The 25,409-nt window shown below is 34.8% G+C and overlaps 1 protein-coding gene across 1 annotated transcript in view; it reads right to left on the bottom strand.

The window, feature by feature from the left end:
* Positions 1 to 765: 765 nt before the first annotated feature.
* The window catches only part of REDIC1 (regulator of DNA class I crossover intermediates 1), a 46,417-nt gene continuing 21,773 nt past the window's right edge, over positions 766 to 25,409 (bottom strand). The window contains exons 10-12 of the mRNA XM_090275117.1: positions 14,900 to 14,975; positions 3,350 to 3,432; positions 766 to 1,322 (exon numbers count right to left, since the gene is read on the bottom strand). Of these exons, the coding sequence (XP_090131243.1) occupies positions 855 to 1,322; positions 3,350 to 3,432; positions 14,900 to 14,975 (627 nt within the window). The 3' untranslated portion in view covers positions 766 to 854. The remainder of the gene's footprint in view (positions 1,323 to 3,349; positions 3,433 to 14,899; positions 14,976 to 25,409) is intronic.

Here is a 25,409-nt window from a genome sequence, read left to right as displayed (position 1 = left end):
TTGAACACTTCTTTTATAAAAGCACTAAAACTTTTAAATTTTTTTTTTCAAAGTTTCTTTTTTTTATTTAATAATTTATTTATTTGTTTGTGTTTGATTATTTATTTTTAGGGAGAGGGGAAAGAAGAATGAGAGGGAGAGAAACATCACTGTGTGGTTGCCTCTCACTCGCGCCCCCAACTGGGGACCTGACGTGCAACCTAGTCATGTGCCTTGACTGGGAATCGAACCAGCGACACTTGGCTCGCAGGCTGACGCTCAATCCACTGAGCCACAGCAGCCAGGGTTTTTTAATCTTAAAGAATAACATTTTCCTTAGAATACAAGCACCCACAAAAATGTTATCCAAGCAAAACAGAAAATGTATTTTATCTAAAAATTAATGCCATAATTTCTCAATGAGAGTATATTTAAGGCAGTAATTAAGAAAATTCTTATAATGAGACTGTAAAATGTATTTGACATTATTGATACTATTTTCTGTCCGAAATCTTGAAAGAAAACATTTTTGCTAATTACTTGACTGTACTAAATTTTAAAATAAGTGCACAAGAAATGAAGCAATTTAATGTATTTTTAATCCATAAATAGCAGCATATAATATAATGAATAATCACCATAATGACAGACAGTAAATTTATATATATAATAGTTTCTAAAAACTTGGTATATATACTAAAGCTACTAAAGAAACACCTACATAAGCTTATGTTAAAATATTCTTAAGACAAACCATAAATATATCCTCTAAATATTTCACCTTATGTTCCACTACACTTTCTCATTCCTTTATTATCTAATGAAATTCTGAACATTAAGTGAAATGCTAAATCTCAGGCAGAAATTTTAGAATATTAGTTGTTCGTAAGGATTTCCTGCCCTCCAGTGGCATCTGCTTTAATATTTTCACTGCACCTTCCAACATTACAAAGAGAAGACTCAGCACTTCTACATTTACAGTCTGAAATTATATCACACTGTATGGCAGCATCTAATTTTTCTTCCCTTACAGGGGCCCTGTCTGTTTGGACCCATGCATCACATCTTTCAAACTGCAGAATGGAGCTGCCACTGGTTTTGTTTGGTAATACATGTGTTGAATTACTCTGACCCTGTGCCAACTGATCTGTGTTATTTTTCATTGAGAATTGGTGAAGACTCTCACTTTGTTTATGAACTCTGGCAGTGTCTTTAATAATCCTATCATGTGGAAATTCTGCCATCCTTTCTGAATAAAAATTATTAGTTGTGTCTTCAGTTTTGATGGATCTCTTACTTAAATCTTCAATTTGCTGCAGTGTTTGATCTTCATCTTCAGATGGCTAAAAAGAATTTAGTAATTTTACTGTAAATGATGCTTATATTTTTTAAAAACTCATTCAATAACTTAAAAGCATAAATTCATAGCATAGACATTTTCAAAACGCAGAAGAGACTTTGGCAAACTGCAAATCAAGCTGGATGTTTCGTGTTTAAAAATCAAGAGGTTATGAATTTTTAAAATAGCAAGAACAATTTTAATCCTTGTAGTAAAAATACAAAAGTTAAAAAGAGAAGGGAATTTTGTCCCTTATCAATATCCATAATCATAGTATACATCATCCCCCTAACCCTTCACACAGAGGAAATGGTATACAACATACTCTTGAACCACTTAAAAAGAGTATATGTAATAACTTTGAAAGAAACAGCTAACTTGTAAGACTTCTATTATTCACTTACTGATTTAGCAATTAAAAAAATATATATATATATATTGTACCTATTATAGGCCTAGTTTCATAAAAGATATAACTTAAGGAGAATGGTCAACAGAAAATAAAGGTTAATAAAGAAGTTAAATAGCAATAAATATTGTAACTGTTATATAAAATATCACATTTTAAGAGCTTTTAAAAGATACAGATTTATAACAATATAATCAATAAAAAACATTAAAAAAAAAAGATACAGATTTCAATTTACAAGCTTGAATGTTTCAACCTCATGAAAAATTAAGCTTTGAATTACTAAACTAACCAAAATATTCTTTTAATGCAAATCTAATATAAAAGCATTGATTATTCAAGCTGGAAAAAACAGAACACACATGGCCTATATATAGCCCCTGTATTTTAGATTCCAAAGTAAAATAGAAGTTCATTGAATGATTAAAAGTGACGTGATTTTAATTTAAGTTTTCAAAAGATCATGATGATTGCTAACTGGAGAATAAGTGGGGCAAGAGTGGAAGGAGAGAAATCTCTGAAGAAATAACCACAGTAGTTCAAGAACAAGACGATGGTACCTTACAGTAGGGTACCGACATGAGAAATTAAGAGTAGACAAATATGAATTTTATTTTGGAGGTAAAGTGAAAGATCAAGAGCATTCAGTTTAAAGTATGAAGATAAGTAGAGTATTGTAAGATGTCCAAAAAGATATATCCAATAGGAAATAGGACATCTAAATAAAGAACTGGGCTGTAGTCATAAAGTTGAGAACTACCATTGAACAGATAGTAAAGTCACTGGAATACAGAGCATCACCTTGAGTTTGGAGTGTAGGTTAAGAGAAGAAAAGGGTCCTGCAGCAAACGCTAAACATTACATTGAAACAGGGGTAAGGGTGAAAGAGAAGTTGGCAAAAGCGTAAAGTATCATTTATTGACAGAAGTATGAAGAAAACTGAGATACTGTGTTATCATAAAAGAAAAGCAAATGTTTCAAAACAAGAAAATAAAATAAACGTTTCTTCCAATATTACTTGGCATTCTCATAAAATAAAAACTAAGAAGTGTCCAATGAATTTGGTGTCCTTCCTTTAGCAAGAGCAGCTTGGACAGCGAGCTAGCGACCAAGGCAGATGAAAGAAAGATGGAAGTATCAGTGAAGTAGAACTCCACTTGATCTTGCAATTTAAGAGAAATGCAGCATTCCCACTCAGAAAATAGTATCATTCCTATTATTCAGATTAAAGTCTACAATAACATGTTATAGTTTTCTTCATATAAGCCTTGAGCCTTTCTTTTTGTATGTATTCTTGGTTGTTTTAGGTTTTCAATTATTGTGAATAGGGAAAAAAAGAGACACAACTTTATCATACACACACACACATATTGATAAGAATGGATTCTGTAAATAGCAATGAACACATTCGTTATAAATGTGATGCTCATTTACATTTTCATTTTATTTCTTTCATATTTTTCTTATATTTTAATATCTTCATATTTTTGTTTACATTTATTTCCACAATTTATTGGTTCAACTGTTTTTTTCAGAATGTTAACTATGAAAAACACAAACAATTCAAAATTAGTAGCGCATATATTAATAAGCCAAAAAAGGAAGAGGGGCGCATAACTTACCATCTCTGAACTAGAACTGAAACAACTGTCTGTTGGCCTTGGAGAGTAACTGGAAGACTGACTACTCTGTGGAAATTCTAGATCTGAAAATAAAGATTTAACTTATGAAAAATGGTATTTATTAATACTCCGGAAAATGCACACATAAGCAGAAGGTATTTGCTGGTAAAATTAAGTTTCGCTAACTAACACTCTATAGAGCTGGGTGGAGGTGGGCAAAGGGCCACCCCACATGGAGTAGACAATGAGCACTATTTATTCATTCCTCGGGTCACAAGTGATGCTCTCTGTAACAAAAACTAATCTCTGTCTGTCAGCTGACAGACAGAGCGAATTTGTCTGAACTCAGATACCCTCAGTTCCTCATTCCAGAATGAAACTGATACGCCCATGAAGCAGGTTTCTCCTGAGAATGGAAAGCAGGGTACACAAAAGTGAATGGTAGAATTTCACTAACAACATGATCTAAGGGCATTCCCCCACAATAAACTGCATTCAATCCATAGGTACAGTAAACTCAGTCAGTCATTAATGAAGAAGACAAATGTCTGTTGAATGAAGCCTTAATAACATAAAAAAAGAAAATGCAGATCAAAATGTAAGTGCAACTCAACATTTTATGTAAGGCAATGTAATAGTAGGGATACATGACCATAATGCTCAAAGTATTCAGAATCTTATAGTGAAGAAAGATAAACATTCTTTAAAAAATAGTCCTAAAATTAGGTGCAACAATGGAAGTCACAGAAGGTACAAAAGTAAAGGAAAGCCAAGTGTGATGAGTTCTAAGGAAGGAGACATTTGGTAAATAGTCATAGAGAAAGCACAACTATAAAGAGTTAGTTTTGAAAGATAAACGAGAATTTTCCAGAGAGATGAGAAGAAGAAACAGAAAAATTCTTAGAAACACACAGCTTACCAAGATTGAATCAAGAAGAAACAGAAAATCAGACTAGAGCAATTACTAGTAAAGACATTGAATCAGTAATCAAAAATCTCCCCAAAAAGAAAAGCCGAGAGCCAAAATGGCTTAATTAGTGAATTTTATCAAACATTTATTTAAAAAATTAATAGCAATCTTCTCAAACTCTTCCAAAAAGACCCTGAATTATGGAAAAGGGAACCAACCATATGGGAAAACATATTTGTCAATGATACCTCAGACAAGGGATTGATCTCCAAAATATATAAAGAATTTATATGACTCAACACCAGGACAGACAACCCAATTAAAAAATGGGCAAAGGACCTGAACGAACACTTCTCTGAAGAGGACATACAGAGGGTCCATAGACATATGAAAGGATGCTCAACATCACTAACCATCAGAGAGATGCAAATAAAAACCACAATGAGATACCACTTTACACCAGTCAGAATGGTCATCATCAACAAATCAACAAACAAGTGCTGGCGAGAATGTGGAGAAAAGAGGACCCTAGTGCACTGTTGGTGGGAATGCAGACTAGTGCAGCCACTATGGAAAACAGGATGGAAATTCCTCAAAAAACTAAAAATGGAACTGCCTTTTCACTAGCGATTCCATTGCTTGGATTATACCCGAAGAATGCTGAAACCACAATTCAAAAGAACCCACGCACCCCTATGTTCATAGCAGCTCTATTTACAATAGCCAAGTCATGGAGACAACCTAAGTGCCCATTTGTAGATGAGAGGATCAAAAACTGTGGTACATTTACACAATGGAATACTGTGCAGCAGAGAGAAAGAAGGAACTTCTACCATTTGCGATAACATGCATGGAACTAGAGAGAATTATGCGAAATAAGCCAGGCGGCGAAAGATAAATACCATGTGATATCAGCTAATACAGGAAACTAATGAACAACGCAAACAAATGAGCAAAATAGAACCAGAGGCAAGTAAACAAGAAACAGACTGACAGTGACCAGGAGAGATGGGGGAGGGGACAAGGGGGGTAAGAAGGGGAAGGATTTAGTCAAGGAACTAGTAGAAATGATCCATGGACGTGAACAACAGGGTGGGAATTGACTGTGGAAGAAGCGGTGGGCAGGGTGGGGAAAACAATGGGGGAAAAAGTGGGCAACTATAATAGGAAAACAATAAAAAAAAGAACAATAAAAAAAAAAGCACTATGTTAGAAGATCATAGTCTAAGGAAAGAGATGCTGTTTTTTAAAAAGACAATAATTTCATAAGAAATGCTCTACCACAGAAAAAACATACTGTGAGATAATAATAGAATCTAATTCTGGTTACAGGGATTTTTGTAGTTTTGAATCTGCCTTCTCCTGTGTTATAATTTCCACATGATACATTAGCATTTTCTAAATTATCTGCCTGGTCAAGTATGTTTGAGAAACCATGCATAAGGTGTACTACTGCTTTGTTTACAATAGTATGTTAAAGATTTTAAGAAGTCCTGAAATAAATACATCTGTTCTACTTTTTTAAAAAAATTGAAGAGGAAGAAACACTCACAAACTCATTTTACAAGGCCAGCATTATTCTGACCCCAAACAGAAAAGAACAATAGTAAAAAGGAAAACTATAGGCCAATATCCCTGATGGAGATAGATAAAAATGTTCTCAAGAAAATACTAGCAATTCAGGGCAAAAACTGAGAGCATTCCCCCTGAGATCAGGAACAAGACAAGGATGTCCGCTCTCTCCACTCCTATTCAACATAGTCTTGGAAGTTCTAGCCACAGCAATCAGACAAGAAAGAGAAATAAAAGGCATCCAAATTGGAAAAGAGGAAGTAAAACTGTCATTATTTGCAGATGACATGATAGTGTACATAGAAAATCCTTTAGACTCCACAAAAAAACTACTCAATCTAATAAGTGAATTCGGCAAAATAGCAGGATACAAAGTCAATATTAAGAAATCGAAGGCATTTTTATACACCAACAATAAAAACTCAGAGATAGAAACTGAAAGAAAAATCCCATTTACCATAGCAACAAGAAAAATAAAATACCTAGGAATAAACTTAACCAAAGAGGTAAAAGACCTGTACACAGAAAACTACATAACACTGAAGAAAGAAATTAAAGAAGATACAAATAAATGGAAGCGTATACTATGCTCATGGATGGGAAGAATCAACATCATCAAAATGTCCATACTACCCAAAGCAATTTATAGATTCAATGCAATCCCTATTAAAATACCAGCAACATATCTCACAGACCTAGAACAAATACTTCAAAAATTTATATGGAACCAAAAAAGAGCCCGAATAGCCACAGCAATTTTGAGGCAGAACACAGTAGGAGGAATTACAATACCCGATATCAAACTATACTACAAGGCCACGGTAATCAAAACAGTCTGGTACTGGCATAAAAACAGACATATAGATCAATGGAACAGAATAGAGAGCCCAGAAATAAGCCCAGGTTCATATGGTCAACTAATATTTGACAAAGGGGGAAAGAATATCAAATGGAGTGAAAAGAGCCTCTTCAACAAATGGTGTTGGGAGAACTGGACAGGGACATGCAAAAAAATGAAACTAGACCACCAGCTCACACCATACACCAGAATAAACTCAAAATGGATCAAAGACTTAAATGTAAGCCGTGACACCATAAAAGTCCTAGAGGAAAAAATAGGAAGGAAAATTTCAGATATCCCACGTAGCAACATTTTCAGTGATATATCTCCTAAGGCAAGGGAAATAAAGGAAAGAATAAACAAATGGGACTACATCAAACTAAAAAGTTTCTGCTCAGCTAAAGAAAACATCAGCAAGATGCAAAGGAAACCAACCATATGGGAAAATATATTCGCCAATGACATCTCAGACAAGGGATTGATCTCCAAAATATATAAAGAACTCATACGACTCAACACCAAGAAGACAGACAACCCAATTAAAAAATGGGCAAAGGACCTGAACAAACACTTCTCCAAAGAAGACATACAGAGGGCCCATAGACATATGAAAGTATGCTCAACATCACTAGCCATCAGAGAGATGCAAATTAAAACCACAATGAGATACCACCTCACACCAGTCAAAATGGCAATCATCAACAAATCAACAAACAACTTGTGCTGGAGAGGATGCGGAGAAACGGGAACCCTGGTGCATTGCTGGTGGGAATGCAGATTGGTGCAGCCACTGTGGAAAACAGTTTGGAATTTCCTTAAAAAACTAAAAATGGAACTGCCTTTTGAACCAGCAATTCCATTGCTAGGATTATATCCAAAAAATCCCGAAACGCCAATTCAAAAGAACCTATGCACTCCAATGTTCATAGCAGCTCTATTTACAATAGCCAAGTGCTGGAAACAACCTAAATGCCCATCTGTAGATGAGTGGATCAAAAAACTGTGGTACATTTACACAATGGAATTCTATGTAGCAGAAAGAAAGAAGGAACTTCTACCATTTGCAACAACATGGATGGAACTAGAGAAAATTATGCTTAGTGAAATAAGCCAGGCAACAAAAGAAAAATACCTTATGCTGTCACCTATTACAGGAAACTAATGAACAACACAAACAAATGAGCAAAATTGAACCAGAGGTATGTAAACAAGAAGTAGACTAACAGTAACAAGGGGGGCGGGGGGGAGGAAAAGAAAGGTGTAAGGGGATGGGTCAAGTTAAAAAATATATATATATATGAATGACCCACAGACAGGTGCAACTGAGTGGGGACTAAATGTGGGGGAGGGGAGGGACAGGGTGCAGGGAAACAAGAGGGCTAAAAATGTGAGACAACTGTAATGGAAAAACAAACAAAAATTTTTTAGTGGGGGAAAAATGAAAATATGAAGAATGGAAATGCCAGTTCAGTGAATATTAGGACAAAGATTTTCCTTCACGTTGTATATTTTTCTCCCTATTTGATCCCTCCAGAGTTTGGCATACTAAACAAGTAAGTAATGACATAAGTTCCTTTGCATAGAACTAATAAGACCAGTTGTCAACAGAGGTTCTTTGTTTTTTTTTTTTGACCAAGTCTTTGACTGGAATGTCAAGCCTAAAGGAAACATACTTGGGCTCAGATTATTACCAGAAAGCCCTGAGGAACTGGGAATGACTTTCAAAGGTAATAAAAGCCCGTGAGATAAAAGGCCTGGTACCATGGTTGGTTGTGCGGTCCACAGCAATCTTTCCAGGGAAGGAACGAAGGTTGTTTTCCTGAAAGATGGCTAGAAGGGACCTTAAGGCACAAGGAAAGACCAGAAAGACTTGGAAAAAACAGGTGTGTACAGGCAAGGATGAATGCCAGATATGTGGCACAGCTTCTGTGCCCTGAAGAACAGACTGAAGGTCACCCCAAATATTCCTTGGGTAAGTTCCAGCAAAGCAGAACTAAAGATCATAAGTGATCATTTGCTGCTCTTGTTATGTTTATGCAAACGAACAGGATAAATTAAAAATGGACTTAATGTAGTCCCTTTAAAGACAAGGAGGGTAACCTTAGGGAGAAAAATTATTATTCAAGGAAAATCACAATGATCAGTAGTAGAGTATAAAACAGGGCAACTAACTGTCTTAAAAGTTTCTTCTCCAGATTTAGAGACTTGTTTGCGGGTTATGTTACATAAATTAACACGTGTTTTTTGTTTTCAAAGGACATAAGCCTATGATCGCATTACCTGAGTGATTATCTGTATGCATAAGCCTCACTTAATCCTCTCTGCAGCACTGCCTCCTGAGACTCAACGGTTTGGCTGAACTAAATGGCTGGGTTGGGGAAGAATGGGGTGGTCTGTGGGCTTCACTTTAAAACGGGTTTCTCTTTTCTATCCTAATGGCTTGGACAGAAAAGGCCCAGAGGTCTGAGAGGGGGAAAAACCTAAACTATTTACCTCAGCCCAAACTAAGTATAATGGGCAAAAGGGTTTTGGACAGGCGAGATGTGCCTAGCACACCTTCTTACAAAGAAGCCTTTTTTTTTTTTTTTTTCCCCTAATATGGAACATTTAAAAATTAATCCCTGCCTTTTGTCATCTAGTAGTTATGGATTGAATGATGTCTTTTAACCCTTTTCGCCAAATCTGTTGCCCCCAGAACACAACAAGGACACCAGCCTGTTAAACCAAGCACGCCGTTGACCGGAGACAGCCAACTGACCTGGAGTCTGCACGATCCTTCCCCATGTGGGAAGGCCACCCTCCCCTCCACACCCCCACTCTTATTAGGGTTTTCTGGACCCAAGGGTAGGTAGGACGACGACCATGTCCAGCTTGAAGCAGCTAGAGGAGCTTGAGACCTTCGCCCATTGTCCTTTACAAGATTACAAAGGGTCCTAATATTTGAGAGGGGGGGATAGTTAATTTTTACGAACCAGGGGTATGGACTTGGGGGGATTGCTGGGGGAGGGGGTGCTGGGTGGAGGGGAACAAGGGGGAGAAAATTGGAACTGTTGTAACAATATAATCAATAAAAAACATTAAAAAAAAAAAACCTGCAAGGTTCTCACATCTAATATTTTGTAAACTATAAAATATTTTCTTAATGCAAAAAAAAAAAAAAAAAAGAAAATACTAGCAATTCAAATTCAACAGCCTATTAAAAATATTATACATCAAGATCAGATGGGATATATCCCTGGGATGCAACAATGGTTCAACATATGTAGATCAATCCATGTGATTCGTCACACTAACAGAATAAAAGAACCATATGATCATCTCAATAGACACAGAAAAGGCATTTGACAATATTCAACACCCAGTCATGATAAAAATTCTTAACAAATTAGGCACAGAAAGAACATTTCTCGATGTAATAAAGGCCATATATGGCAGGCCCACAGAGAACATCATACTCCATGGTGACAGGCTGAAAGCTTTTCCTGAGATCAGGAACAAGACAAGGGTTCCCACTCTTACCTCTCTTATTCAGCATGGTACTAGATGTTCTAGCTTGAGCAATCAGGCAAAAAATTAATCAAAGTTATCAGCATTGGGAATGAAGAAGTAAAATTGTCTCTATTTGCAGATGACATAATTTTATATATAGAAAAATTTAAGTCAACCAAACAACTGTTAGATCTAATCAATGAATTTAGTAAAGTTAGAGGATATAAAATTAACATGAAAAAAATCAGTAGCTTTTCTATAAACTAACAAGAGATTTTCTGAAAAAGAAAGAAATCAATCCCATTTACAATAGCATCAAAAATAATAAAATAATTAAAAATAAATTTAACTACGGAGGTGGAAGATTTCTACTCTGGAAACTATAAAATAGCAATGAAAGACACTGAAGATGACACAGTTAAACAGAAAGGTATCCCCTGTTCATGGACTAGAAGAATTAACATTGTTAAAATGTCCATACTGTCAAAAGCCACATACACATAGATTCTATGCAATCCCCATCAAGATGGCATTTTTCACAGAAGTAGAATAAAACACTCTTAAACTTATATTGAACCACAAAAGATCCTAAATAAAAGAAATCCTGAGAAAGAAGAACAAAGCAGGAGGCATCACACTTCCAGTTACATAATAAAGCTATGGTCATCAAAACAATGTAATACTGACATTAAAAACAGACAAAGAGACCAATGAAACAGAATCAAGAGCCCAGAAATAAACCCAGGCATATACTTTCAAATAATATTTGACAAGGGAGCCAAGAAAACTCGATGGAGAAATTAAAAGGTTTTCAATAAATGATGCTGGAATAATTGGATAGTAAAAAAATATGTAAAAGAATGAACTGTACCCATATTTTACACTACTCACATAAATTAACTCAAAGTAATGAAAGTCTTAAGTGTTAATATCTGAAGCCATGAACCCCCTGGAAAACACAGGAATAAATCTCTTTGACATGTGTCTTGGTAATGATTATTTTAATATGACACCTAAAGCACTAGCAACAATTTTTTTTAAAAGTCGACTATGTCAAACTAAAAAGCTTCTGCGCAGCAGAAGAAACCACTAAAAAATTGGGAAAAACTACCCATAAAATGGGAAAAAATATTTGCAAACCAAATATCTGATGCTAGGTTAATGTCCAAAATATATAAAGAACTCTTTAAACTCGATAGCAAAAAGAAATAATCACCCACTTAAAAATTGGCAAAGAACCCAAATAGACATTTCTTCAAAGAAAACATAGAAAAGGCAAACAGGTACATGAAAATATGTTCAACATATTGACGTTAGGGAAATACAAATTAAAGCTGCAAGGAAATATCATCCCATGCCTGTCAGAATGGCCATCATCAAAAAAGAGAAAAGACAAATAGTAGAGTGACTGTGAAGAAAAGGGCACCCTTGTGCACTGTTGGTAGGATTGTAAATTGGTGTAGCCACCAAGACAGACAATACAGAGCAATACAGAGGTTCCTCAAAAATTAAAAATAGAATTACCGTGTGATCCACTTCTGGGAATATACCCAAAGGAAACAAAAAACCTTGAAAAAATCTGCACCCCTCATGTTCATAGTAACGTTACTTACAATAGTCAAGACATGAAAACAATCTAAGTTCCATCAATAGAGGAATGGATAAAGTTGTGATATGTACAATGGAATATTATGACACCATATTTAAAAAACAAACAAAAACAAGGAAATCCTACCATTTGTGACATGGATAGACCTAGAGTGCATTATGCTAAGTGAAATAATTAAGACAGAAAAAGACAACTACTGTATAATCTTACTTATATGTGGATCTTAAAAAACATAAAACAAAAAACAAAAAACAAACTCACAGAAAGAGAACAGACTTTTATTTACCAGTGGTGAAGGTTGGGAAGAAGGGAAACTGGAGGAAGGTGGTCAAAAGGTACGAATTTTTTTATTATACGATAAACAAGTACTAAGAATGTAATGTAAAACATGGTAACTATAGCTAACACTGTTATATGATAGACAGTAGAGTTAAGAGAATAAATCCTATGAGTTCTCATTGCAAGAAGAAAATTTTTTCCTTTTTATAAAAAATTGTATCCATGAGAAGACAGATGTTTTCTGAACCTACTGTGGTAATCATTTTCCAATGTATGTAAATCAAACTATCAGGCTATACACCTTAAACTTATACAATAATGTATGTCAATTATTTCTCAATTAAACCAAAGGGGAAAGGACAGAAATCCTGTCATATGCTACAACATGAATAAACCTTGAGTGCATACTATGCTATGTGAAATAAGCCAGTCACAAAAGGACAGACATTGCATGATTCCACTTATATGAGATATATGAAATATTCGAACTCATAGAAACAGAAAGTATATAATGGTGGTTGCCAGGACTTGGCAGGGAAGGGGAGGTGCACTGTACACTTGGAAATTATTGGGACGGTAAGTTTTGTTATGTGTTTTTTGCCACAATATAAAAAAAAAGATCTATGAAGGAAAATCAGTAATCATTTCCATTGATGCTCAAAATCACTCTTCTCCAAATTATTGATACCCAAAAAATCACTTCTTAAAAAATTCTCAATAAAATAATCAACCCAGATGTGCCTAAATCCAAAATCCAGAATCTTGCTTACTGGTATATATTCACACTAAAGTAGCAATAAAATCAACAAAAAATAACTACAGCTAAATCTAGCAAAAGACATGCACAATATACTTGAGGAAATTATAAAATGCTTAAGGTGTTTAAAATACCATAGGTTAATTGATATAAACAAGAGTTAACTTCCTACAGCACCTCAGCAACATTATATTAAAATGACACTGAATGAAACAATGCTATTCTAGGACACTGCTGTATCTCCCCTTTGACTTAACAATTCTACTCCTAGAAATTACCCTGAAAATGCATGTCCATAATTATGTAATTTATGCATAAAGTTGTTCATGCAGCAGTACTTGTAAGAAGAAGATGTTAGAAACAAACCAAATGTCTACCAAAAGGACACTGACTGAATAAACTATATAGTCCATCCGCATAATGGATTACGTAACGGTCATTAATAAAGGATGAAGAAATGTCTAGTATTAACATGGAGAAATCTATAAAATATTTTATTAAATAAATGAACCCATTAAATTCATTTATAAAATATATTAAATAAAATTTCCTATATTACATTTAGAATGAGAAAGGCAGGATACTAAGACATCTGTATATGTGTGTTTATCTATTTTAGGCTTTTAAAAAATACACTGAGATGATAAACCATAAATGAAAGAAATAATCATAGTTTAATATGATGGAAGGAAATAAGGTGCACAGAACAGGAATAGAAATGAGACTAATATTTAACAGAGTCAAAAAATTAAAAGTCCATAAAGATTTCTACGTATCCTAAAAGACTAGATATCCTGAAGACTCATCTATCACAGAATATCTAAAAAGTATCAGAAACTTTTGTCCATAAAAACAGTACAGAATAAAAAGATCACTCAAGTATGAAGTATTTGCTACACAAAAGCCTACACTTAGTACCTATGATAAAAGAAATATATATAGGATACATACATACAGATATAGTATATAAAAGACACATCTAATAAGGAGAGCCCAAATTCATAAAAGAAACATGGCCAAAAACCGTGAAGGAATTTCACAGATGACACATGGATGGCCAGTCAACCTAATTAATAATCAGGGATATCTAAATTAAAATTACAATGAGATAGAATGCCAATAATGATAAAAAGCTAACCCAGTGTAAGGGAGACTATGTAACACCTAGGACTCTGATCTCTTGCTAGCAGAAGTTTAAACTGGCACCACTACTTTGGAAAACAGTTTTGCATTACCTAGAAGAGGTGAAGATGTGTACAGTGTATCATATGAACTAATGAATTCTACTTCTAGAAATATATATATATATTCTCTAGAGGAACTTTTTACACATGTGTGCCAAGAAAAATGCCAAGAACTGCCAAAGCAGCATTGTTTATCATAGCAAAATATTCAAAACAACCTAATTAATCATTGCCAGGACTGTGTAAATAAATTATGGTACATTCATTTGAGAGAAGGCTGCATAGCAGTAACCAAATATTAAAACTACTGGAATCACGAGTTTCAAAGTAGATGAACCTCAAAATGTATTACTGAATGGACAAAAAGAAAAGCAAGTTGCAGAAAAATAGAGTTTGCCTCAATCTGTAGGAAGTTTAAAACCAAGCAATGTAAAAGTCTATGTCTGATATCAGAAAAATCTAATTTGGATAATAGTTACCTCTAGAGGGCAGAACAGGTAATGCAATTGAGATCTTCAGAAGTATTGGTTATGCATTACTTCCCTTTTTAATTTAATCTTTTCTGTATTTTTTCCATAACCATTAAGTCCCCTTATGCCACCCTCCCCCCGGCAATCACCACACTGTTGCCCATGTCCATGACTCCTTTTTCCTCTTTATGCATTATTTCTTAAAATACAAAATGAATACAATGGTATCTGTTCTATTATTATTTGTTAAACTGTATATATTATGGGTATTGATCATGTATATTTACCAAAAAATAGAAGTAATTTTAAAGAGTCAATTGCCTTACTAGTATGTTCTAAGTTAACTATGAAACATATTTGCTGGCAAAAATCTAAAAATAATTTTTTAACTGATTCCAATTTAAATGTAATTTTTTAAAAAAGAATAAAAGCCACTTACTGTTATACTGACAGATTTTCTTTGTAGATGTTGGTGTGCCTTTTACTGAATACAAACCTCCTTCTTCCATCAAATTCTAGAAGAAAAACAAAATTTTAACAACTCCCAAGTATACATAGTAATACCCACTTATAGCTCCCTTTTAATTCCAATTCATTTCTACATACTCTTCCTTCATATTACTTCAAATGAACAAGATGATTTTGTTTTAAAAGTCAGAAAAATTAGCCTATGATGAATAAATTAAATTAAATTAAAATTGCTTCAGAAACACAAGCAAAAGAATAAACGCTAAAAAGTTAATTACTGAAAAACAGAAAAGGCTTCAGGAAGTCAGAGTAAATGCAGCTGAAAAAGACAAAGATATTAAGCAATTTGGAGATTTATTCTGTTATTCTTTTTCAAATTTCTTAAGTTGGATAGCAGTTCATTTATTTTCAGGGATTTTTTTTAATAAAAGCTTTTAGAGGTATAAATTTTATGTAGAACACAATGCTGGCTTTGTTTTCCATCAATTTCTATATAATTTGTAACTTATTTTCATTCTTTTTCTTTTTTTAAACCAAGAGTGTTTCTTAATTTAAAAGAAATAAGGAAAGTTAAGCACTGATTTCTAATTCAAAGAATTTTTATTAGAGAATGTGGCTATGAATCACTGCTTAGATAAATCTCTAACTATGGCTTACTACATGAATTATGTTTACAAAGGTACCATGAACTTACAGAATATACATATTCTTTGTTGGTGGGATACAGGGTTTTAGATAGGTAGGCAGGATAAAGGAGAAACTGTCTAGCTGCAACCAAACCAGCTTCCCTTTCCTCTTAGGCCTACAACTATGATAGACTACATTTCCTAGCCTTCCTCTGAGTTGATATGGGCATGTGATTTAAGTTCTGGCCATGGGCAGAAGTAGTGTACAAAACTGCCAGTCCTGGCCCATACAAATATTCCCCACAATCCTCCACTTCCTTTTTCCTTCTGCTTTCTGATATCAGCATACAGTACTACAAACATGGAAACCACCAGTTAGAGTCTCTACCAACTAAAGGCCCTGAAGAACTATGCAGTAGAACCTCTTTTCTAACCCCAGTATTCAATCATTTTTAAAGTCTTGTATGTTCAACTTTTTAAAAAAGTTCAAGCCCAAACTTGCAGTAGGAACACACAAGCTAAGAAAGCTCTACCAACTCATGGCCGGCACACATTCCTATACCCACCTCTGATCTGCTAATAAAGGATATAGAAGAAGAGCATCCCCAAGAGAAGAAACAGAATTGTTCAAAAACTTTCCCCATCCTTTAGGACAGCAAGCCTTCACAACGCCTGCCCAGCAGGATGTCATAACTGGTGTGGATCGGTAACCCTGTATCTTCTCTCTCCGACTAGCCATTTATACTGTACTTGCTCCAATACTATATATTTTCTTTATGTGTATCTTTTGCTATATTTTTATTTTCAACCTTTATTATGGTGTTCTACAGATATTTATTGAAAATAGAGATGATTTTTTCTTCTCAATTTACTATTCTTTGAATCTTGATGTCACACCTCCATATTTAATACATTAATTAATTGTTAAGCAGATTTTGTTCCTTACATTTTATGTTTACCATTTATGTAGAGGAGTAATTTCATTTTTTCCCATCTTGATCAGGTTTCCTAGTGTGATATTCCCTCTCCTTTAAATTCTGAGATTCTTCTATGTGTCTTCATTTCTCCAGTGAAAAAATTTCTATTTAAACAATCATATTTGAAACTTTTTCCTCTGCTTTAAAATTAAATATGTTCCAGTTCAAGATGGTGATGTAGGAGGATTCTGAACTCACCTCCTCCCACAGACACACCAAATCTACAGCTATATATGGAACAATTTCCTCTGAAAAAAACCCCAAAATCTAGCTGAGAGACTCCTTCCTACACAGAGAGCGAACAAGAAAAATCCTACATTAAAATGGGTAGGAGAGGCTGAGACACAATTTCACCATAAACACCACCCCAGGCATGGCAACGCACAATCAGGAGGGAACCCACAACTCCAACCTTCTCCCTTAGGAGCAAACAGTTTGGACTTCACATCTGATACCCGAATTTTTAAGACATACACTTGAGAGATGAGCCTCTAAAACATCAAGCTTTGAAAGCCAACAAGGCTTGTGTTCACAGGACCCACAAGCTACAGCAAATTAATAATTGTTAAAGGGCTCGCGCATGCTCACCATAGCTACATCCCCAAACCCTAAAGTAGAGGCAGCCCAGTCTATGCTTGTTCAGCAGTGAGGATTTAAGGTATTAGACTTTATCAAACACTGTCCTGTATCAATTGAGATCATCGTTTTTCCCTGAAGTCCATCAGTGAAGTGAAGGGCATTGCATCTCTGATGTTGAACCTTCCTTGCATTCCAGGTCCTCACGTGCCATTTTCTGAAACATAGTCCATTTCACTGTTTAGACTTTATTCAGCATGTTTGGACCTGTGTTTGTATGTTGGCTGGGCCAGCATTTTTCTGTCCTGCACTGTCCTTTTCTGGTTTTGAAACAATAATGCACTGAACTTATAAAGTGAGCTTCATAGATTTTATCTTTTTCTTTTTTTTTTTTAATTTGTTTGTTTGTTTGTTTTTAACAACTGGCATGAGTTAATAAAAAAAAATTGCAAAATAAAAAAAAGGATGCATACCCAGTCTTTCTGTGGGAAAAAAAAAAACAAAAACCCTATTAGCTTATCTTCACAGCTGTAGTCTGACAGGCAGGCTTCTAATTAAATTCACATCTAAGGGCCAACTGTAATCCTCTCCAAAGATCTTGGAGTCTGGGAGCTATTTTTGTCCTCTCCCTCTGCCTCGCTCCAGATTGCCAGTATCTCCCAAAAAGGAGCTTGTGCACATATTTGGTGCCCGTTTTAGTAGCTGCTGACCCCTTGATCACCTCACTCTGGTAGCCTATGGGGCTTACATTCAGGGGTCCCACAGAACTATAACAGAAGAAAAGTTCTTAACAGGCTACCCTCAGGGAACAGCACAGAGACCGCAACAAACCCCCAATCGTTCTAAGAGGCCTATTAGTATCTCTTCATACCTGTGGCCTGAGAAGTAGGCTTCTAATTAAACATACATCTAGGGGCCAAATGCAATCCTCTCCAGAGACCAGAAAGGTCAGCAGGTACCCTCTTCATGCTCTCCCTTTGCTCCTCCCCAGATCCCTAGTCACCAAAAAAGGAACTTGTGAACATAACTGGCACCTAGCTTTGTGGCAATTTCCAAGAAGACACATTCTTGATGGCCTGGCTCTGGTGGCCCTCAGAGCTTGTGTTCATGGGTTCATTGGAATGGTAGCAAACAAATAAAGTTCTTACCTGGCTATCACATGAGGACTCAATGGAGAGGAAGCAGAAAGAATTCCCCATCTCAACATGTATTCGTATACTTACAAACAGACTTATCGATATCCCTGAGAGTCCAGTTTCCATCAGACTGAACTCAGGTGCTACCTAGGATCCTCATCGCTGGGACACTGGCAGGTTTGAACACACCCTAACTGTAAAAAGCCACTAAAATAAAGTAGACTGCCTAGGCCATCACAAATGTTTTAGAGATAGCCAAGAGGTAGCGCAGGGTGAAAACATAAAGTTTAGTTCCTATGCAGGGCCAATCCTTCAAGGTTAGGCAAGGTGGCTGTTTTAACTAGTACATAGAAACTAACAAAAAACGTCAAGCAAAATGAAGAAACATAAGAACAAGTTCCAAACAAAAGAACATGATAAAATATCAGAAAAAGACTTTGACAAAATAATTTACCCGATGGAAGTTCAAAATAAAGATGCTCACCCAGGTCAGGAGAACAACAAATAAACAAAGTTAGAATTTTAATGAAGAGATAGAAAAATCTAAGAGTGCACCAAACAGAAACCACAGAGCTGAAGAATACAATGACTGAACTGAAAAATACAACAGAACGGTTCAACAGAAGACTAAATGAAGCTGAAGAAAGGTTCATCAAACTTAAACACAAGGCAGTGATATTTATCCAATTAGAGGAGTGAAAACAAACAAACAAAAAGTGAAGATAGCACTTATGAACCAATACAAAATAGCCCAACATTCACATTATATGGGTCTCAAAAGGAGGAGAAGGAAAGGGCTAGAAAAATTATGTGAAGAAATTACGGCTGAAAACTTCCCTAAGCTAGGAAAGAAAATAGACATCCAGATCCAGGGGGACTATAAAGTTATAAATAATACATGACACATTATGGTTAAACTACCAAAAGTTAAAAAGAAGTAGAGAATCTTAAAAGCAGAAAGAGAAAAACAACTTGTTATGTACAAGTGAGTCCTCATAGGACTATAAGCAGATTTTTCCACCAAAAACTTTCCAGGCCAGAAGGCAATGACATCATACATTCAAAATGCTAAAAGAAGGAACTTCCAAACAAGAATACTCTATCCAGCAAAGTTGTCCATCAGAATAGAAAGAGATATTAAAGAGATTCCCAGAGAAGAAAAAGCTAAAGGAGTTGATCACCACTAGACTGACCTTACAAGAAATGTTAAACAGACTTTCTTAAGCCAAAAGAAAAGGCACAAATTAGTAAAAGGAGACTATATAAAAGTATAACTATCACTAGTAAAGTTAAATATATTGTGAAATTCAAAATATTCTAATGCTGTAAAGGTGGTGGGTTAATCACTTATAAAGCTAGTATGAAGGTTAAAACACAAAGGTAATAAAAAGTTACAATAATTTATTAACAGACACATAAGGTAAAAAGATATAAGTTGTCACATCAAAACATAAAATGGGGGAGTAAAAATGTAGGGCTTTAGAATCCATTTGACTTAAGTTTTACCTCCTTAAAACAGACTGCTATAAGTATGTTATTTTACATAAGCCTCATGGTAAGCACAAAGCAAAAAATCTATACTAGATACCCAAGAGATAAAAAGAAATCTAAAGCATACTACTACAGAAAATCATCAAAACAAAAAGACACCAAGAAAAAAAAGTACCAAAGGAATTACAAAACAACCAGAAAACAATGAACAAGACAGCAATAATTCCATATCTATCAATAATTACTTTAAGTGTAAATGGTCTCAATTCTCCCATCAAAAGATACAGTGTGGAAGGATAGATTTAAAAGAAACAAAAACAAAACTCATCTCAATGCTGCCTACAGGAAACCCACTTCAGACATAAGGACACAGAAGAAAAGCGAAGTGAAAGGAAAAAGAAAATCCATTCAAAAAAAGGCAAAAGAAAGCTGAAATATACCTATATGTATATAAGACAAAATAATTTTTAAGACAAATACTGTAATAAGAGACAAAGAAGATAATATAAGAAGAAGGTGTGTATCCAACAAGAGGATATACATTTGTAAATATTTATACACCCAAAATAGGAAAACATAAAAACATAAAGCAAATATTGGAAGATCTAAAGAAAGAAAGCAATACAATAATATTGGGTTGGCCAAAACGTCCATATAGTTTTTTCCAAAAAATAAAAGACATACTTTTCATTTTTACCAATACCATTAATGATCTAGATATTTTGAGTATGTCAGTTATCTCCTGCTGTTGATTTCTAGTGTGTAGAGGCCCAGTATGCTGCTAAACATCATCCAATGCAAAAGACAGCCCACAGTAAAGAATTATTTGGCCAAACTGTCAATAGTACCAAGAAACTTCGTAAAGCACTTTTGACACATTTGATCAGTCACAGCACCTTCTCCATACACTACACAAATCTTTTCTTTTGCATTTCAGTTGCGTTTTTACCTTTCTTGAAATTGTAAAGCATCATATGCCAAAAATGTTGTATATTTTCTTCCATCTTCAATGTTAAAATGGCTAAACAAAAATTCACCAATTTTGATAATTTTAAAAAAAAATGCACACTAATATGGCAGCTGTCACAATACAATCTAACAAAATTGTTTCAACTGTAGTTACTAAGCACTACTAGAGCCATCTTATGGAAAAAAACAAACGAATTTCTTGGCCAGCTCAATAGTAGGGGACAATAATACCCCACTTTCATCATCCTGACAGAAAATCAATAAGGAAAAGTTGGCTTTAAATAATACTTTCTAGCTCAGATGAACTAAACATAGAGAACACTCCATCCAAAATCAATAGGATACATATTCTTCTCAAGCACACATGGAACATTCACCAGGATAGATGAAATATGAGACCACAAAACAAGTCTTAATAAAAATTCATAAATATGTGAATACAGTATTCCCTCACTTACCGCGGGTATTATGTTCTAGATCCCCCCGCGAAGTAGTAACCTTACATTTATTATACACTCTTAAACCTATGTAACTTTAACAACATACGTATACAGTAGGTACCGCAAAATCCCGTGATATAGCGAAAAATCCGCGATAAATAATTAAATATAATATTTTTAAAAATCCCGCAATACAGTGAGGACATGATAAATGAACCGCGATATAGAGAGGGACTACTGTATTAAGCAACATGCTCCTAAACATCAAATGAGTCAAAGAAGAAATCAAAAGAGAAATTTAAAAATATATTAAGACAAATGAAAATGGAAATGAAACATACCAAAACATGGAATACAGCAAAAACAGTACTAAGTGAGAAGCTCAGTGATAAACACCTACATTAAGAAAAAAGAACTCAAATAAACCACCTAACTTTATACCTCAAGGGATTTTAAAAAGAAAGAAAAAACTGAGTCTACAGTTAGCAGAAGGAAGAAATAATAAAGATCAGAGTGGTAATAAATGAAATAGAGACTTAAAGATCAATAAAACTAAGAACTAGTTTTGAAAAGGAAAACAAAATTGACAAACCATTAGCTAAGATTCAACAAGAAAAAAAGGGAGGCCTCAAAAAAAATAAAATGATAGAGGAAATGTTACAACTAATACCACAGAAATACAAAGCAGCATAAAAGACTACTATGAACAATTATACTCCAACAAACTGGACAACACAGAAAAATGGATAAATTCTTGGAAACGTACAAACTACCAAGACTGACTCAGGAAGAAACAAGAGATACAAAAGGACTGATTTTTAGTAAGGAGAGCAAATCAGTAATCAACACCCTCCCAACAAACAGTAGTCAAGAACTAATGGCTTCACTGGTGAATAACAAAGAAGAATTAATACAAATCCTCCTCAAATTCTTACCAAAAATAGAAGGGAGAACATTCCCAAACTAATTTTATGAGGCCAGTATTACCCTGATGCCAAAAACCAGATGAGGATACTACAAGAAAATTCAAGGACAACATCCCAGTAATAACCATAGATGTAAAAATCATGAACAAATATCAGCAAACCAAATTCAACAATATATTAACAGGGTCATATATGATCAAGTGGGATTTATTCCAGGGATGTAAGGATGCCTCAACATACGCATATCAATCAATGTGATACACCACATTAGCAAGATGAAGGATAAAAATCAAAAGATCATCTCAGTAGATAAAGAAAAAGCATTTCACAAAATTCAATGCCCAAACATGATTAAAACTTGCAACAAAAAGGTACAGTGCATTTTTTTCAGTCTTGAGATCTTGCTTCTAGGTGTATCCTCTGTTTTTTTTCAAATAAATTTTTATTTTAAAAAAAGTTTAAAAAGGTGTAAAGAGAACATGCCACAACATAATAAAGACCATATATGACAGCTACCATAAGATTAGGAACAAGAAAAGCATGCCCATGCCCTGGCCGGCGTGGCTCAGCTGGTTGGAGCATTGTCCCATAACTGAAAGGCTGAGGGTTTGATTCCCACTCAGGGCACATACTTAGGTTGTGGGTTTAATCTGTGGGCTAGGTGCAAACAATCTCCAGGCTGGATGCCTAAGGGAAGCAACTGATCAATGCTTCTCTTTCACATTGATGTTTCTCTTTCCTCTCTCCCTTCCTCTCTCTCTAAAAGCAATGGGGGATAAAAATGTCCTTGGGTGAGAATAGGAAAAAAAAAAAAGAAAAAAAGGAAAAGAAAGAAAGAAAGACAAGAAAAGGAACACCACTTTTAACTAACATAATATTGGAAGTGCTAGCTGGAGCAATCAGGCAAGAAAATGAAATGAAGGACATCCAAAATAAAAGGAACAAATGCCACTAGCTTTATTTGCAATTAACATGTTATACATTGAAAATCCTGAAGACTCTACCAGAAAACTGTTAGAATAAATAAATTTAGTGAGGTTGCAGGATATATAATCAATGCATAAAAATCAGTTGTATTTCTTTATACTGATAATAAACCATCACAAACAGAAACTAAAAAAAAAGCTCATTTACAATTCCATCAAAAAATAATAAAATACCTAGGAATAAATTTAACCAAGGAGGTGAAAGACCTGTTCAATGAAAACTTTAAGAAACTAATGAAAGAAATTAAAGGAGTCACAAATAAACAGAACAATATTCTATGATCATGGATTGGAATAATTAATATTGTTAAAATGTCCATACTACCAAAAGCAATCTACAGATTCAGTGCAATCCCTATCGAAATTCCAAATGTATTTTTCACAGAAATAGAAAAAAAAATGCTAAAATTAGTGTGAAACTACAGAAGACCCTGAATAGCCAAAGCAATCCTGAGAAAGAAGAATGAAGCTGAAGGTATCTCACTTCTTAATTTCAAACACTGTTACAAAGCTATCAAAATCAAAACAGCATGATACTGTTATAAAAACAGACACATAGACCAATGGAACAGAATACAGAGGCCAAAAATAAGCCCACTCACATATAGTCAATTAATTTATGACAAAGGAGTCAAGAATATGCAATGGAAAAAGGACAGTCTCTTAAACAAACAGTGTTAGGAACTGAGGAGCCACATGCAAAAGAATGAAAATGAACATCAAACACACAAATTAACTTAAAATGGATTAAAGACTTTTATGCTAAGAACTGATGCCATAAAATTTTTAGAAAAGATAGGCTGTGCAGAACAAAAGTTACTCCATCTTAAAGCTCATCTGCAATCTTGACATTTGGGTGAACTTGGACCTTTGACCTTTTCCTCTCCCTCCAGGTGAGCTGTGGAATATGTACATAGAGTTCAAGGCTGATCACAGAATTCACATTAATTCTCTTTCTGGGACTAGGCACCTTCACTATTTCTTTTAATTTGCTCTGGCACCGGAGCCTCCCCACACCTCGTCTCTTTGATCATCCATGCATTTCACTGCTTTGAACTATAAAACACAAGAGTTTGGGGCTTAGAATTCCAGAGATCCATTTGTCTTGCTGCTGCCCAAGACTGCTTTCTGTATGTAGTTCCTACTAAACTCTTTAAAAACCAAAAAGCTGGACTTGCCTGCTTCATTCTTTGGCCTCTAGACTCTTTCTGCATTTGAGGACTCTGAATACATGGGTCTTCCACAAAGCATAGAGGGTAAGATCCCTGACATCAATGTTAGCAATGATTTTTTTGGATTTGACATCAAAAGCAAAATTAAGCAAGTGGGCCTATGTCAAACTCAAAGGAAATCATCAACAAACTGAAAGGCAACCTACAGCATGGGAGAAAATATCTGCAAATCACATTTCTGGTAAGAAGTTAATATTGAAAACATATAAAGAACTCACAAAACTCAAAGGAAATATAAATAAATAAATAAATAAAAACAATCTTATTTAAAAAAATAGACATAAGAACTGAATATACATTTTAGCTAAGAAGACATACAAATGGCCAACATACATGAAAAGGGGCGCAGCATCACGAATCATCAAGGAAATACAAATCAAAATCATGATGAGACATATCACCTCACACCTGTTAGAAAGGCAGTTATCAAAAAGACAAGAACTAAAGTGTAAGCAAGAATGTGGAGAAAAGGGACCTCCTACACTTGTGGTACAATGTATTGTAAACTGGTGCAGCCACTATGGAAAACAGTATGGAGATTCCTCGAGAAACTTAAAAATAGAACTACCATATGATTCATTAACTCCCCTTCTGGTTTATTTTTTCTGAATGAAATGAAGACACTGACTTAAAAAGGTTATCCTTACCCCCATGTTCATTGCAGCATTATTTACAACAGCCAGAGTGATGCTATTTTTTTTTTAATCACAAAATGTATAATGCTCAAACACTATTATTTCTTCTTCATGTAAAAATCTAAAATAAGTTTTCCTGGTCAGCAAGCGATATTTTTCCACTAGTGATTTAGAGACCCAGTCCTGCCCATCTTGTGGCTCCAAATATCCCTTAGGCCTTCACTGCCATCTAATGTTGGAAAAGGAATTCTCACTTCTTATAATTTTTGAAAATAATGCATCCCAGTTCTGACAACATTCCACTATGGAGATCTAACCACGTGGCTGTACTTGAACAGAAGATTAGGAAATATCTTCCTTGACTGTGTAGCCATTTCACAGTGACAGCTTTATTCTATAAAATATGGTCTGGCTCAGTGGATTGAGCGTCGGCCTGCGAGCTAAGTGTCGCTGGTTCGATCTTCCAGTCAGGGCACATCAGAGAAGG

The sequence above is a fragment of the Furipterus horrens genome, unplaced genomic scaffold (assembly GCF_987537825.1).
Source record: "Furipterus horrens unplaced genomic scaffold, mFurHor1.1.pri manual_scaffold_4, whole genome shotgun sequence".
Taxonomy (NCBI): domain Eukaryota; kingdom Metazoa; phylum Chordata; class Mammalia; order Chiroptera; family Furipteridae; genus Furipterus; species Furipterus horrens.
This window is presented reverse-complemented; position numbering and strand designations above follow the sequence as displayed.